The sequence below is a fragment of the Helianthus annuus genome, chromosome 4 (assembly GCF_002127325.2).
Source record: "Helianthus annuus cultivar XRQ/B chromosome 4, HanXRQr2.0-SUNRISE, whole genome shotgun sequence".
Taxonomy (NCBI): Eukaryota; Viridiplantae; Streptophyta; class Magnoliopsida; order Asterales; family Asteraceae; genus Helianthus; species Helianthus annuus.
Window position 1 is genome coordinate 60,856,121 of NC_035436.2, and position 14,484 is coordinate 60,870,604.

A 14,484-nucleotide genomic window follows, 5' to 3' on the forward strand; every position below is an offset into this window, starting at 1 on the left:
AGCTTTAGAATGCTGAGGCATAGTCCAATGAAACAAACCACAATTTCGGTTATGATTGAGAGTTAATGAGATAATTAATGATAAGAAGTATAAAAGGTTTGAGCTAGAAAGCTCAAAGCCTTCTTAATGGGTCGGTTGTGTAAAGCTTCAAACTAAAGGAATTTGTGATGTTTCCATATAATGGTAGTAGACCAAAAGAAAATAAAATGTGAATAAAGAAAAAGAAATGGAAGCATTGAGCTAAAAAGCTCAATTCCTTTCTAACGGGTTGGTTTAGGTGATAAACACCAAACCGAACAAACGAATTGAAATTTTAAAAAATATCCGAATACGCATAGTGGATTGAAAGTGATAAGGAAAAGTCTCAAACGAAATAATTTGGGTTTAGACCGACTTGGTTGCAAATTTGGCAAAAATGACAAAAATTTGGTTAAGTGTAAAAAGTGTCAGCTCTATAAACTTTCTGGAAAATTGGTTCCTCGCGCGTCATGGGAGAGAGACATTGCTCCTTCGCAACGCGCAAGAGCTCCTTAGCCAGCGAAAAGTGTTTTGTTTGTTTTTTCGACAGTTTCGCTTTTAACTTAAACACAAATTATTTTTTGTGTTTATGATAGGCTTATACAAAGACGGGCACTAAATGAATGATCAAGCACGTGAAGAACCAGACACTCTTAAACCACCGCTTCCTCGGGAATATCTTTTCGGAAAAGTTAAAATATGATCATGCGTGACAAAGTTTTTGAGTCTAAAATTTATTGTTTTTGAACTGCAATATATGTGTAATAATTCGTTAAGTTGCTTCGTCTGGGTTATCAGTTAACCTAGACTTGTAAGTTATTTATTTTAAGTAAAAAATAATATGAGACCTAATCATCTGAATGTTTAAAATACTGATATAAGAGCATCCACAATAAGAGGATATTTTGGTGTTTTTAGGAAGGGAGAAAGTGATGTGAAGGAGAGAGGGTGTGAAAATGTTTGTGAGGAAAAATGAGAAAAAATGAATTGATATGAATTATGTGAGTGTAGAGAGGAGAGAGGAGAGAGAGAAGAAATGTGTTTGTGAGAGGGGCAAGTGAGAGAAATGCTCTCATTGGTTGGGCAGGTGCCACATTAGCACTAAAAAACATCACCTAAAAACATCTCTATTGGTGATGCTCTAAATGGTAACGAATGTTACAAGTAATTAATTGTTTTAATTATTATGAAGTCGCTAGTTATTAATCATATTCACAAATAAACATTAAACAGGTCGAAACGAAATATGACCCGAAAACGACATGAATTTACACGGGTTTGACACGAAATGACACAAATAAATATATGGGTTGGGATAGGGTTAAGGAGTTTCTACCCTAATCCTATCAATCAGATAATTTGACACAATTAACACCCCTAGTTTCTATCATAACTTTTTTAAAGGTCATATGTGATGTGCAAACTGCAATCTATCTGATCCAGTTGGTTAGGATCACACATTCATATTGGAGTAAATTTTCCAATAATAATTATTAAAGTACTATCGCCTACCAATTGGGTGATGGTCATTCATAAATTTAAAACCTTTAAACATCTGCGTTTAAGAAGGAGAGGTATTGGCCTCTTGGGTTAAAGTCTCACAAACAATAAAATTAAAAAAAAAAAAAAAAATTGTTGTTAAAAAAACTATCACCTACATATGTATTGTTTCATACAATTGTATATTTAAAATAATGGTGTTAAAAAGGAGCTTACGCGTTTATATAGTCAAGTTAGTGTGAAAACTGAAAAGATTGCAATCTGTTAACAGAAACTATTTTTCTCGTGATTTACTAACTCAAATTTGACGCGTCTTTCCTAATCGTCACCGACCAAATGACTTAGCGACGACTTGAATGGACCATAGTAAAAAGTCTTACTTAGTGACGTCATTTATTACATACACGTCTCAAAATAACTATTTACTTTTTATTTATTTAAAACCAATTATTAGGCCACCTGGGGCGCAGCGTGAAGAAGGTTTTATCACACGTCGACTTCCGTGATACACCATCGTCACCATCTTTTATAACGCGTGAACTGGATAACGCGTTGCCATGATCACGCGTGAAGAATTGAAGGTGATGCACATGTTCGATGATGGAGATGAGTGTGTGGTGAGCGATGGGCACCCCTACTAAAATCCATCACTAGTGATGAAACCAGGGTCGATAACGTGGCAGAACTTGATTAGATGTTGTAAGTGATGGAAAACCATCACTAGTGAAGCACCCCTACCCCTTACATTGTGCCGACGTTTTATTAATTTCAATGTTTTTTAACTAGTATTGTTGTTTTCTTCGTATTTAATGACCCAACACTTAGAATTTAATGCTTCTTTATCCACTAGTGACTTTATCAATTATAAATTACTTATATATAGAAAAAAGCAATCGGATGAAGGGCGGACCCGAGCCCAACTCAAGATGGACGGGCGCATCCTCGGGGAAAAAAAATTTAGTGCTAAGTTCCGTCAAAAATCCCGTCCGCACCCCTTGGAATTTTTCGTCCGCACCTCTTGGAATTTTTCGACCGCACCCTTAAAATTTTTCGTTCGCACCCCTTAGATAAAAAAATGCTATCAATTTATATTTTAAATTTTTTTAGCAAACTCTTATTTAAAAAAAAATATATTACCTAAATTATATAACTTTTAATACCTAACTAACTAAACCCAAATACACATACCTTTACCCACTTATAATTCTTAACTAGCTAGCCCACTAAGTCTTAGCACATTAACCAAATCCAACAATATTTCAAACTATAATAAAATAATTAAAGCCCAAAATCTTTAGAAATTCTCTCCCGCTCTCTCTCTCTCTCTCTCTTGCGTCCCTGCACTGTCAACGAACAACATCACCCAGCGACAACAGTCCAGCAGCCGACGACCACCGTAATCAGCCACCATACCACCGTCGTTTGACACCAAATCTAACCGGAATCCGAACACGGGTAAGTTTCTTTGTTATTTTGATGATTTTGGTTGATATTATAGAAGAAAAAAGGGTAATAAAGTTGTTAAATAAGTTTGAAATTTTGTGTGTATTGACGTTGTTTATGGTTGTTTAGATGATTTTTAGGGTGATTATGTTGTTTATATATTTTTAGGGTGATTATGTTGTTTATATATTTTTAGGGTGATTACAACTTACGTTATGATTCTAGGGTTTGAATAGTTGAAAATTAAAATTAAAATTGAGACATTATGTTATGGAGCGATAAACTTATGTTATATAGAGAAAGAATTGCTTAAGAAATTAGTTTTAGATGATATTTTGGATAGATTTCAAAAAATGAAAACCTGTAGGGCGTCGACGTTTTAATTATGTTTGTAACAAGGTTTGACAAGTTTTTGATGATTATACAAATTTAGTTTGGTGTTCGTTTGTTTTACATGACCCGACCGGATACGAACCGATTTTTTTACTTATATACCTAGGGGCCTAAAATTTTTAAAAATGTTCCGCACCCCCATAGAAAAATTCTTAGGTCCGCCACATTTGGATCAGCTAATTAATGTATAGTAGATTTGTCATGTGCCATCCAAGCTTTAGTTGGGTGGTAGAGACTCTCATCTTTTGAAGAAGAGACTATCATTCAAATCCTGACATGGATAATATAATTAATATAGTTTAGGGGTAAGAGTTAAAAAAAATAAATTTGTCATGTGAGGTAAGATTCTAAAAGACAAGACATCAGTGAGTGTGAATAGTGAGCATACCACCAAAATGATGAAATCATTGCTGTTTATAGGGTTTGAAATGATTTGTGGTACTAGAAGTACACATCTAGTTGATCACATGCTAGTAGATCATATCGTTCATGTGTTGGCCAGTGTTGTCTATCTATAGTATGTTGTGTCGCCGACCATGTATGCTAAGCCAGTAAGGTTTTTCACCACAAATAATACTAACTAGTCTTAAGCATCCCACATTGCGGGGTGGGGGCGTAAAACGTGTTACCAGTGTTGCAGGGCCAAGGGGCATAAAACGGGGCTAAGTAGCAACTGAACCACGATCAAAACTGGTAAAACACAAAACACGAAATTTTTAACACCAAGTAACACACGTGACATAAAAACTAACAAACATCGTGCTAAATAGCAACCGAACGAAAAAAAACTAAGGAACCAAATGAAGTTGTAGGTGGTGGTTGACGGTGATGGTGACGATGATGATGACGGTGACAGTTGACGATGATGGTAACGGTTGTTGAAGGTGATGGAAGTTAGAGGGGTTTTTTGAAGTTGGAAGGTTGACGGTGGTGTTTGAGAAGATAAGATGGGGATATGTGTTTGTTTGAGAAGGAGACAAAGAAGGCCCTTGGATCATTCTATTTTCAATGGTCATGATGAGGTCTGGCAAAAGCACACGGATCGGGTCTTCAAGGGCGACGGCAATAGGGGTGACATGGAGCAATAGGGGTGACCCGAGTTGATGTCACCCCTAATGCTCCAATTTCTTGTAGTGGTAGCAACCGAACGACGAAAAAACTTGTAAAACAAAAATGAAAAAAAAAAACATAAAACCACAAAAAACAAAACGATGTAACTATTCATATAGAGTGTGAGTTTATTATTCACGCATGAGTTTGTCCTTTATTTTTAGATAACTTATGACTTGCGTGTTGATGTTATTCTTTGAGATTCGATATTATTTTGTCCCACTAGGTTATTTTAGAAGTTAATGAGGCCCGTTAAACTCTCACGACACTTCTTTTTAGTTAAAAGGCCATTATGCTTAGACCCATTGTAGACACGAGGTTGTCTTTTAATCGTGTACATCATTAACGGCTATAATACATGATTCAGTTTTTCAAATTCATTTTATTTAAGACATGTCTTTACCCTAGTGGCTAGTAGTATTAGGGTGTAATAAGATTTTGCAACCAAGTGGGCAGTGGTGGACTTGTAGTGTTATTAGGGGTAGCACGGGCTACCCCTCAACCCCGTCTCCGTAGTGTAAAAATACCACTTAACTCTATTTCCGTAGTGTAAAATTACCCCTTAACTCCGTTTCTGTTATATAAAGGATACCCCTCACTTTTTGGGCTAGTTCCGCGTATGTTTAAGTTTTAGTTGTAAAAAAGTTGTAAAATAAGTGAGTGTGTGAGTTGATCATTATAAAAGTTACAAATTTATTAAAGATACAAATTTAATGAGAAAATGCAAAAATCTGTGATAGAAACTCATATTGAGACTTTACGGAAAACACAAAACTCAGAAAGTAAAACAACCCAATGAATCAAAACTACTTGTTATAATTTACTGTTTTAGCACATGTGGTTTAGCCAGTTTAACTATTTCAGCTTAAATTTTTTTTTTTAACATATCAGACCCAGAGGTTGCATTTTATATCGGTTTTGGCTCCTGACACTAACTTTGTTACTTTTTTGCAGTTAAGTATAAGGGTAATTATGTCATTATATACCTTAGGGGCTGTTTTTGATAATTACAAAGCTCTTTTAATATTTAAGAGATTATTAATGCAATTACTCAAGTTTTTTTATTATTTCGTTATTTTCATGATATTATTATTTAACAAAATACGTTTTAAATATATAAATATATATGTACTTTCATTAAATGTTTGTTTTTATAAAACTCGTTTCAAAAAATAATTTGTTTTTTTACATTTTGTTTAAACCATTTATCGTTTTTAAAATTGTTCCTTTTTTAAACGATTTGTTTTTTTTTTAAATTGTTCTTTCCAAAGTCATTTGTCTTTTAAAGTTTTTTAAACACTTCATTTATACCCTTTTAAAATCGTTTATTTTTTAAAATTTTTAAACAACTCACTTTTTTAAGTCGTTCATTTTTTAAATTTTACAAAACGACGTGTATAAAAAACAAAAGAAATGTAAGATTTAAAAAAAAAAAGAAACATTCCAATAAAAAGTTTGCGAAATATCATTCATTTTTCAAACTTTTTTTAAAATAGTTTATTTATTTTTCAAATCTTTCATTTCTTTAGACCATTTGTTTATTCAAAATTCGTTATTTTTTTAACCTTTCGTTTATTAAATTCGTGCGTTTTTAGTACCTTACACCTATTAACTTATTTTTTTTAAGGTTTTGTTTTTTTATAAACGTCCTTTTTTAATCTTCGATTTTTGAAATCTTTCATTTAAAATCGATCGTTTTTAAATTCCTTTGATTTTTTATTCGTTCATATTCTAAAGTTCTTTTTCCCTAACGACTCTAAGTAAACTGAATACAAAGTTTCAAAAATGAACGATTTCAAAAACGGTTCTAAAAGAAACGGTTTAAAAAGAAACGCTTTTAAAAATTAACGACTTAAAAGGTGAGTTGTTTAAAATGTTTAAAATAAATGATTTTAAAAAGAATGGTATAAAATGAATCGTTTAAAAAACTTTAAAAGACAAACAAATTTAAAAAGAATGATTTTAATAAACAAGTGGTTTAAAATGAATAATTTTAAAAACGATAGATAGTTTAAAAAGGTTAAAAAACAAATGATATTAAAAATGGCGTTTATAAAAAATAAAAATACATATTTATTTTTATATATAAATCATATTTTGTTAAATAAAAATCGTGAAAATAACGAAATAATAAAAAAATCATGAATAATTGGATTAATAATCTCTTAAATATTAAAAGAACTTTGTAATTATCAAAAACAGCCCCTAAGGTATATAATTATCCTTACACTTAACTACAAAAAGAGGAAAAAAGTTAGTGTGAGGGGTCAAACCCGTTATAAAAATGGGTGATGGATTAGAAATGGATTAAAAATGAGTGACATGTGTTGGTGGATATGTCTGTCGACTTCGACTTGTATCGAGTCTTGTAATAGATTGAATAGATCAAGTCATGCAGTTCGAAAGAATAGGCATGTTCACTCGAAATGACATTTCACACGAAATGGACCATTTCGTGCGAAATGGACTTGTGACCATTTCGTGCGAAATGGACTTGTGACCATTTCATGCGAAATGGACTTGTACCATTTCATGCAAAATGGAATGCCTATATATAGAGGACTTGATCATTTCATTTGTAACGATTGGATTCCGGTAGCAAAGCTCTCCCGAAGTGTCTCCAGGTTGTAAAACGTTGTCAAATCAATACAAGAGATAGTTTAAGTGATTCTATGTGCAAATCAAGCCGATTCATCATCAAAACGTCTGTTTCCGCCTCTCGTTTTGATCAAAAACTCTTCTGAACGACTCGTTAAGGTCGCACAACGATCCTACAACATGGCTATAAAGAAAAGTAAACGCATTGATAAGGAGAGTTATAGAAACCAATTAGGCATTTATAGATTACAGAAGATTACATGCACATAAAATCTCGGAAACCTCGCTGGACGCTTCAGAAAGTTGCCCGACGCATCCCGTGCATAATGCCTCGCTCCAAGGACGCATCCCGTGGCCACGTGTCCATTTTTTATTGAGTTTCGTTACAAAGACACATCCCATGCTTGAAAGACACATCCCGCACATAACGCACCGCTCCAAGAATGCATGAGGCTATTTTCATAATTATCTATACATTAAAAATTAAAATTAAAAATTATCTATATATTAAAAATTGAAATGAATGAATAGTAACACCTAAGGTATGAGTAAATAATATCGGATATCGGTACTGGTATCAAATTTATCAAACCGGATGTATTTTCGGTACCGGTTTCGCATCGGTATTTATCGGTTTTTACCCTCAAATATCAGTGTCGTACCTGTACTGACCGGTACCGAACCGTACCGTACCAGGTATATTCGGTACCGGTACCCACTTTTGGGGATTTCGGTAACGGTATTTTCAGTACCGATTGGTACCGAACTCATCAAATCATGTAGGAACGTAGCAATGCAAGTAATTGCACCGTTTAGATTACTTTTCATACACAGAGTAAGTAAACTGTATTTCGTTTGAATGAGGTTTTATATATACAACAACTTATTTTGCTTTTTTTTTGTCTTTTTCTGTAATGAATGAATTGTAGCATGTAAAATTAACTTGGATATTTAGATTATTAACGAGCAAATCGTATCAAATCCTGTAATCAAATCAGTATCGCATCGGTACCAAATTTACTATACCAAATCATTTTCAGTACCAATTTGGTACCCAACTACCCACCTTTTGGCGTTTCCAGAATCGTTACTTTCGGTTCGATACCGGTCTAGCACCATACCTGTGTTTATTGATTTTTACCTTCAAATACCATACCGTATTCCACCGAGCATTTTCGGTGCTGGTACCTAATTTTGATGATTTTCCGGATCAGTACTTTCGGTGTCGTTACCGGTACCGAGCTCATCCATATTTTAACGTGATAGCACCGTAATAACTGAACTGAAAACAACCGAATTTCCAACGTGTAGGACGTGTGGGTCCTATTATTATATATTAGGTTATTTAAAATCGTTTTTTTAGGATGGAGTGACTATTTTTACCACATCATTTTTATTTCTGTTTTGATATTTGGTATCTGTTTGCCGTTGCTAACACGCATTTTGTAGTCATTGGATCTCCGCCTCTAACACGCGAACGAAAAATCAGCTAGTTGTCCTAGAAATAAAATCCTCATCCTCATTTACACCTAGAAATAAAATCCTCATCCTCATTTACATTTACAATAATAATAAATCGTATAATTATATCCGAACGAAAAGGTGTTACCGCCAAGTGCCCAACAATAATATCCACATCATCATTCTCTTAGCCGCCCAAACCGTTATAAATACCCTCCTCCCCCATTCATTTAATTCACATAACCCACCATCTTCATCTTCATCCAAAACTCACTCAAAACCACCATGGAATCCGCCATGAAATCCGACAAACAACCACCACGAGCACCGCTGCAGTTGCAGCACCATGAACTACCTCAAAGACCCATATGGCAAATCATAATGGTGGCCGCAATTGCGGCCGGAGTCCAGTTCGGTTGGGCTCTTCAACTCTCACTACTCACCCCATATGTTCAACTTATCGGAGTCCCCCATACTTGGTCCTCCTTCATCTGGCTTTGCGGCCCGATCTCGGGCTTGATCGTGCAGCCCGTGGTCGGGTACTACAGCGACCGATGTACTTCCCGCTTCGGTCGCCGTCGTCCGTTTATCGCCGGGGGAGCGATGTTAGTCGCCATCGCAGTATTCCTTATCGGATACGCGGCCGACATTGGCGTCTCCACCGGCGACAAAATTGGCGCGCCGAGTAAACCGCGCGCCATCGCCATCTTCGTCATAGGATTCTGGATCCTCGACGTGGCAAACAACACCCTACAGGGTCCCTGTAGGGCGTTGCTTGCTGACTTAGCCGGTTCGAATTCTAGTAAAATTCGAACCGGGAACGCGATGTTCGCGTTCTTCATGGGTGTGGGAAACGTGTTGGGATACTCAGCAGGGTCCTACACCCACTTATACAGGATCGTCCCGTTTACCAAAACGGACGCCTGTGATGTCTACTGCGCCAACTTGAAAACATGTTTTTTTATCTCCATCGCGCTGCTAGTCAGCATCACGGTACTGGCTCTTTCGACTGTGTCAGAAGATCCATTTGTACCAGAACCGGTTGACGACAGTAAGTCAACCGGCAAACAACTCGTGTTTTTCGGCGAGATGTTCGGCGCTTTAAAAGAACTATCAAGACCCATGTGGATATTGTTGTTGGTCACATGCTTAAACTGGATTGCATGGTTTCCTTTCCTATTATACGACACTGATTGGATGGGTAAGGAAGTGTACGGTGGAAAAGTGGGTGAACAGTTGTACAACCGCGGTGTTCGCGCTGGCGCACTCGGGTTGATGCTTAACTCGGTTGTTTCGGGTCTCGCTTCGCTTTGTATCGAGCATTTGGCGCGGTGGATTGGTGGCGTAAAGCGGTTGTGGGGTGGTGTAAACTTTTTGTTGGCGGTGTGTTTGGCGATGACGGTTTTAGTGACGAAAATGGCGGAGTCGGAAAGGGTTTTCGTGACGGGGGCTGACGGTACCGTCACTCCCCGTTCACCAAGCTCCGGTGTTGTAGGTGGAGCTTTGACTATTTTTGCTGTTCTTGGTGCCCCACTTGCGGTAAGTGATTCGACCGATTTTTTTTGTTACATGCAAAGTTAATTTGTTTCTGAATTTTGTTTCATGCAAAGTTAATTTGTTTCTGAATTTAATAGGTAGTCAAACTCGTTAATATTTTATTGAAACTTTTTAAGTTTTAAAAATATTTTTCTGGTATATGTATTTTAACTGATACGTGAATTTATTAATTATTACAATTTTATTTTTCGTAAATGGAATTATAATATTTAATAAAATATTGATAGTGAAAATTTAGTAAATTATAAAAGAATAATTTAAGATGAGATAAGATTAAGTTGATTTAATTAACTTTTTTTAAAATCAAGAAATAGGATACGAATATATATTATGATTATAACTAGGATCGTAGTTAACCGCGTGTTGCGTAGGTACGCAGTTGGAATTGAGAACATATAGCACATCATGACAACCGATAATAAATTCGTAAAATTAAATAAAATGATATCTAAATGTGTTATGTTATTTGCGTCGTAACTTGACTCTGAACATCAAAATAATAAGAAAATGTAAATTAATATAGTAAATAACAAAGGTACGAAAAAGAAACAATAGAAACTTGGTCAGTTTCGTTGCACTCGTTATAGCAAAGAAAAAGAAAAGTTTTAAAATATGTCTAAAGCGGTATTAACGTGGTCATTAAAAGTATATTTAGGGGTAGAAAAATAATCTGGTTAAAATAAAAGAAAAAAAAATACGATGATTAAATGACATGAGTTGCAAATAAAAGTTTACACTAAATAAAAAATAGATTAACGAACGAAAATAATCACTATTCATCTTCTTTCTATTTATCCAGAGATAATATAATACTTTATTTGAATTTTAAATGAACTACTATTTTTCTTAAAAATAGTTTTGGGTAGGTTTTAATTAAAAACTTGCTATTATCCGAATATAACTTTATAGTTTTTGTTTTTTTGGTGGAATATTTATTAAAGATTAGCAACAGTTAAAGGGAAATGGATAGGAATAAATTGGATAATTACTTATTTATGGAATATATTCTATAAAGAAAAGTAAATGTTCTAGGAATCGATTTAAAGGAGTGATTTCTTTTTATTTCAGATTCGGGTATTTTACCCACTTATAGATTTTTATAATAATATTGATTTATAAATAAGATTATGTTTATAGTTATAAATTATAAATGAACTTTACTCATTTTTTGTTGTATGATTCAGGTGACTTTTAGTGTTCCTTGTGCTCTAGCATCGATATTTTGCAATAACTCTGGAGCTGGGCAAGGTAAATTGGAACTTTTATTTTTTAATAAAACAATTAAGAAATCCAATTTTATTTTTAATTATTGAGTACTAATTCCAATTTATAATTTACAGGTCTATCACTCGGTGTTTTGAATCTTGCAATTGTCATACCTCAGGTATAAATTCTGTTTTCATAACTTTATTTATAAAATTGTCATAAAACAATATTGTGAGTAAGAAAGGAGTGTGAGACCCGTATCTATTCGTCCTTTGATGAGGTCTCTCTATCATTGACATAATAATAATAATATTTAATACGAGATTATATATATATAAATTTTCAAGGTTTTAATATATCTAATCATTTTTTTATTATAAACAAAATCACTTTTGTAAAAAAGTCCAAAATGTCACTTGTATTTTTGTGTGGAATTTAATATTGATACCCTCTAAAGAACAAATGGACCCCCAATGTTTCTTGGTAAGTATTCTTGTGATATATACTCTTTAACAACAATTGGACTCATTCATCACTTCTATACCACACTCCAAAAACAAGCTTTGTATGTATGTGTAAATATATATACATATATATATATACACGTACATATGTATGTATATGTATGTATCTAAAAAATTAAGCTTACAAACAAATTTTGTCATCTAATGAACAACATGTTACATAACTTTGTCTTCATTAAACAACAAGGCCAAACCATGTGTAACATCATCACCCACACCACTACTTGACTTCTAATGAACTAACAAAGACACATGGTACGGGTTGGTGGATGGTCCCATAAGAACCAATTCATGGGTAAAACTTGAGGTGTTTATTTACATTCTAGGAAGGTGACATCAATAACGGGTTAAACGGGTATCTCAAACGAGTGGTTCTTAAACCATATCATGGTTATATTGGGGTTAGGTTGGTTAAAGAGATGATTCTAAAGCACTACTTGATGTATAACTTTATGGTATTCAACAGATGGTGGTATCTGTACTAAGTGGACCATGGGACGCACTATTCGGTGGTGGCAACCTACCCGCGTTTGTGGTGGGAGCCGTTGCGGCTGCAGCAAGTGGAATCTTTGCACTCACCATGCTTCCTTCACCACCTCCAGACGTCGTACTTTCCAAGGTTTCTGGTGGCGGTATGCATTAGAGTAACTAACTAAGTCTAACTCGAAAGGTTCCAGTCTAGTCAAGTCGAGTCGAGTCAGATTGGGACATGATTTAGGATGGAAAAAAAAAAGTTGTATTTTTATTTGGATGTTGGATTTTGTGCATATATGCAAAGCATGATGCAGAAATCATTAGTGATTCATGCATATGTGATGTTTGTGTTTAAGAGAATGTTATGCCATTCCTCCATTATTTGTGTGAGACACCACTTCATGCTTGATGGGATTGAGTCTTTGTTTTATTCATGTATACAACAAGTTGCTTCAAGAATAAAACTCAAGAGTGTTTTTCTTGGCATTAATATAATTCCATGTTTATTATAATTTGTTTCGTAAGTCACTAAAAAGAATGTGTCATTATCCAAAAATGTCTATATACTAGTGTTTTGGCTATTACTGTAAATTAGCCATCATAAATGAAGTTTCATAAAAAGAATTTAAATTGTTGCATGTTAATCCAATTGAATTTGGATATAGTATAATAACTTATGTCAGTATATAAAAATAAATAAAATGAAATTCGAAGGACTTTAAATGACCTATTGTTTTTTAGTGAAAGTGTTTTAATGGGTCTAATAGTGGGGCCCTTATTTTTTTAGTATCAAGGTACTCAGATAACACTGAGGACTACATTAAAACTTGCAATATTTATAATTGCATGTAGATTTTGATATGTATTTATTTATGTATATGCTACTTTGGTTAGCCTGTATCGTGATGGTCCATCATTGGATTGGAAGATGATCCGTCACGTAGGTGTTACGTAGGATGGGTGTGAGGATGGGGCAAAGGGATGAAACTAAGGAAATGAGGGGATGAGCCTAATATATATATAAGTTGTATGTATAGGTGTGTGAGAGAGGGGGAGGGTCGTCACAATCGTCCGGAGAGAGACGGGGAGGACGCCGCTGGCGGGGGGCGAAACGGTGTTCCGGCCGGCGCCGATCCTGGACGGGGCGGGGACGAACCCCGTACCGCATAGCCTTATAGCCTATTGGTCAAAAGAAATTATCTCTTGTGGAAAGATCAAGGTTCAATTATTGGGAGGTGTAAATATTTAAGGGGAAAAAATTAGCCGTTCAAAAAAAATTATTTATGTATATGCGCGTACATTTCTTTTAAAAGAAATGCAAAAAACAAGGTGATAAAATAAGAAAAATAGTGCACCACTAATTTGACATTGGTGTTAATAATTACAAATCATAAACCGCGACGAAAATTTGCTTAAAGTGGTATGCTACACAATCAAAAGTTTGAGAGTTTAAATCTTGCAGGGTGCAGGTTACAGTGTATGTATCCTAGAAAATCTATGAATTGTTGTTTGAAAATTAATCAACAAAAAAACGTTTGTTATTTCAAACGCCACGTCCCCATGCATCTGTTAGAACCAATGCCGATCACTAACACAGCCGTGTACCACCACTAGACGTCACATGGCGGCCTTCCGATTGATCAACCACACACGCAGATTTGGGCCCGTCTCCTCCGCTTTCCCTGTTGTTCAGTACTACTTGTGTCCGACCCAAACAAATATGGCCGAACAGTTTCTAAAGGTTTTAATGTTGGGGGAATGTCTGTTTTATTTATAACTAGTAAAGTTAATTGACAACTATAGTAAAGAAAAAAATATATATAATATTATATGCTAAAGTGAAAATTTATTGAGTTATAATTTGTTTGATTTGGTAAAGTTTCTGTAACTGAATTAAGCTTGAAATTTTGGGATACTTTAGTTTCATAATTTTAAAATTAAATTTGTATGTAACAAAATGATATTACCTAGACCAACGGTTGATTTATAAAATTATGTAAGTGGGAAGCTATCAAATGAATTGGATGTATTTTGTCAAGAATAACCCGGAATAACCTGAATTAATTCATGCACAATTTTGTTATACCTATGTGACAGAAAAAATACAAATACGACAAAAGGAATGTTAATTCCTGATCAACAGAATTCAAGATATCCCTATCAAAGCGGTTTTGCTCCCAACAGGGACCACACCACATGA

General features: G+C 34.7%; 1 protein-coding gene across 1 annotated transcript; it reads left to right on the top strand.

Annotated features, from left to right (window-relative positions):
- The first annotated feature begins 8,721 nt into the window (after positions 1 to 8,721).
- On the top strand, positions 8,722 to 12,779 carry LOC110936696 (sucrose transport protein SUC2). Its single transcript, XM_022179112.2, has 4 exons — positions 8,722 to 10,062; positions 11,265 to 11,328; positions 11,421 to 11,464; positions 12,277 to 12,779. Exons 1-4 carry the CDS (start codon positions 8,809 to 8,811, stop codon positions 12,451 to 12,453), a joined length of 1,539 nt encoding a protein of 512 aa, XP_022034804.1. The 5' UTR covers positions 8,722 to 8,808; the 3' UTR covers positions 12,454 to 12,779.
- The last annotated feature ends 1,705 nt before the right edge of the window (positions 12,780 to 14,484 follow it).

What these genes read in the sequence shown, in the direction of transcription:
- LOC110936696 (XM_022179112.2), top strand. Translation starts at nt 8,809, where the DNA reads ATGGAATCCGCCATGAAATCCGACAAACAACCACCACGAGCACCGCTG. An exon ending in TTCTTGGTGCCCCACTTGCG is followed by an intron (nt 10,063 to 11,264) that starts GTAAGTGATTCG and finishes TGTATGATTCAG; the next exon opens with GTGACTTTTAGTGTTCCTTG. An exon ending in TTGCAATTGTCATACCTCAG is followed by an intron (nt 11,465 to 12,276) that starts GTATAAATTCTG and finishes GGTATTCAACAG; the next exon opens with ATGGTGGTATCTGTACTAAG.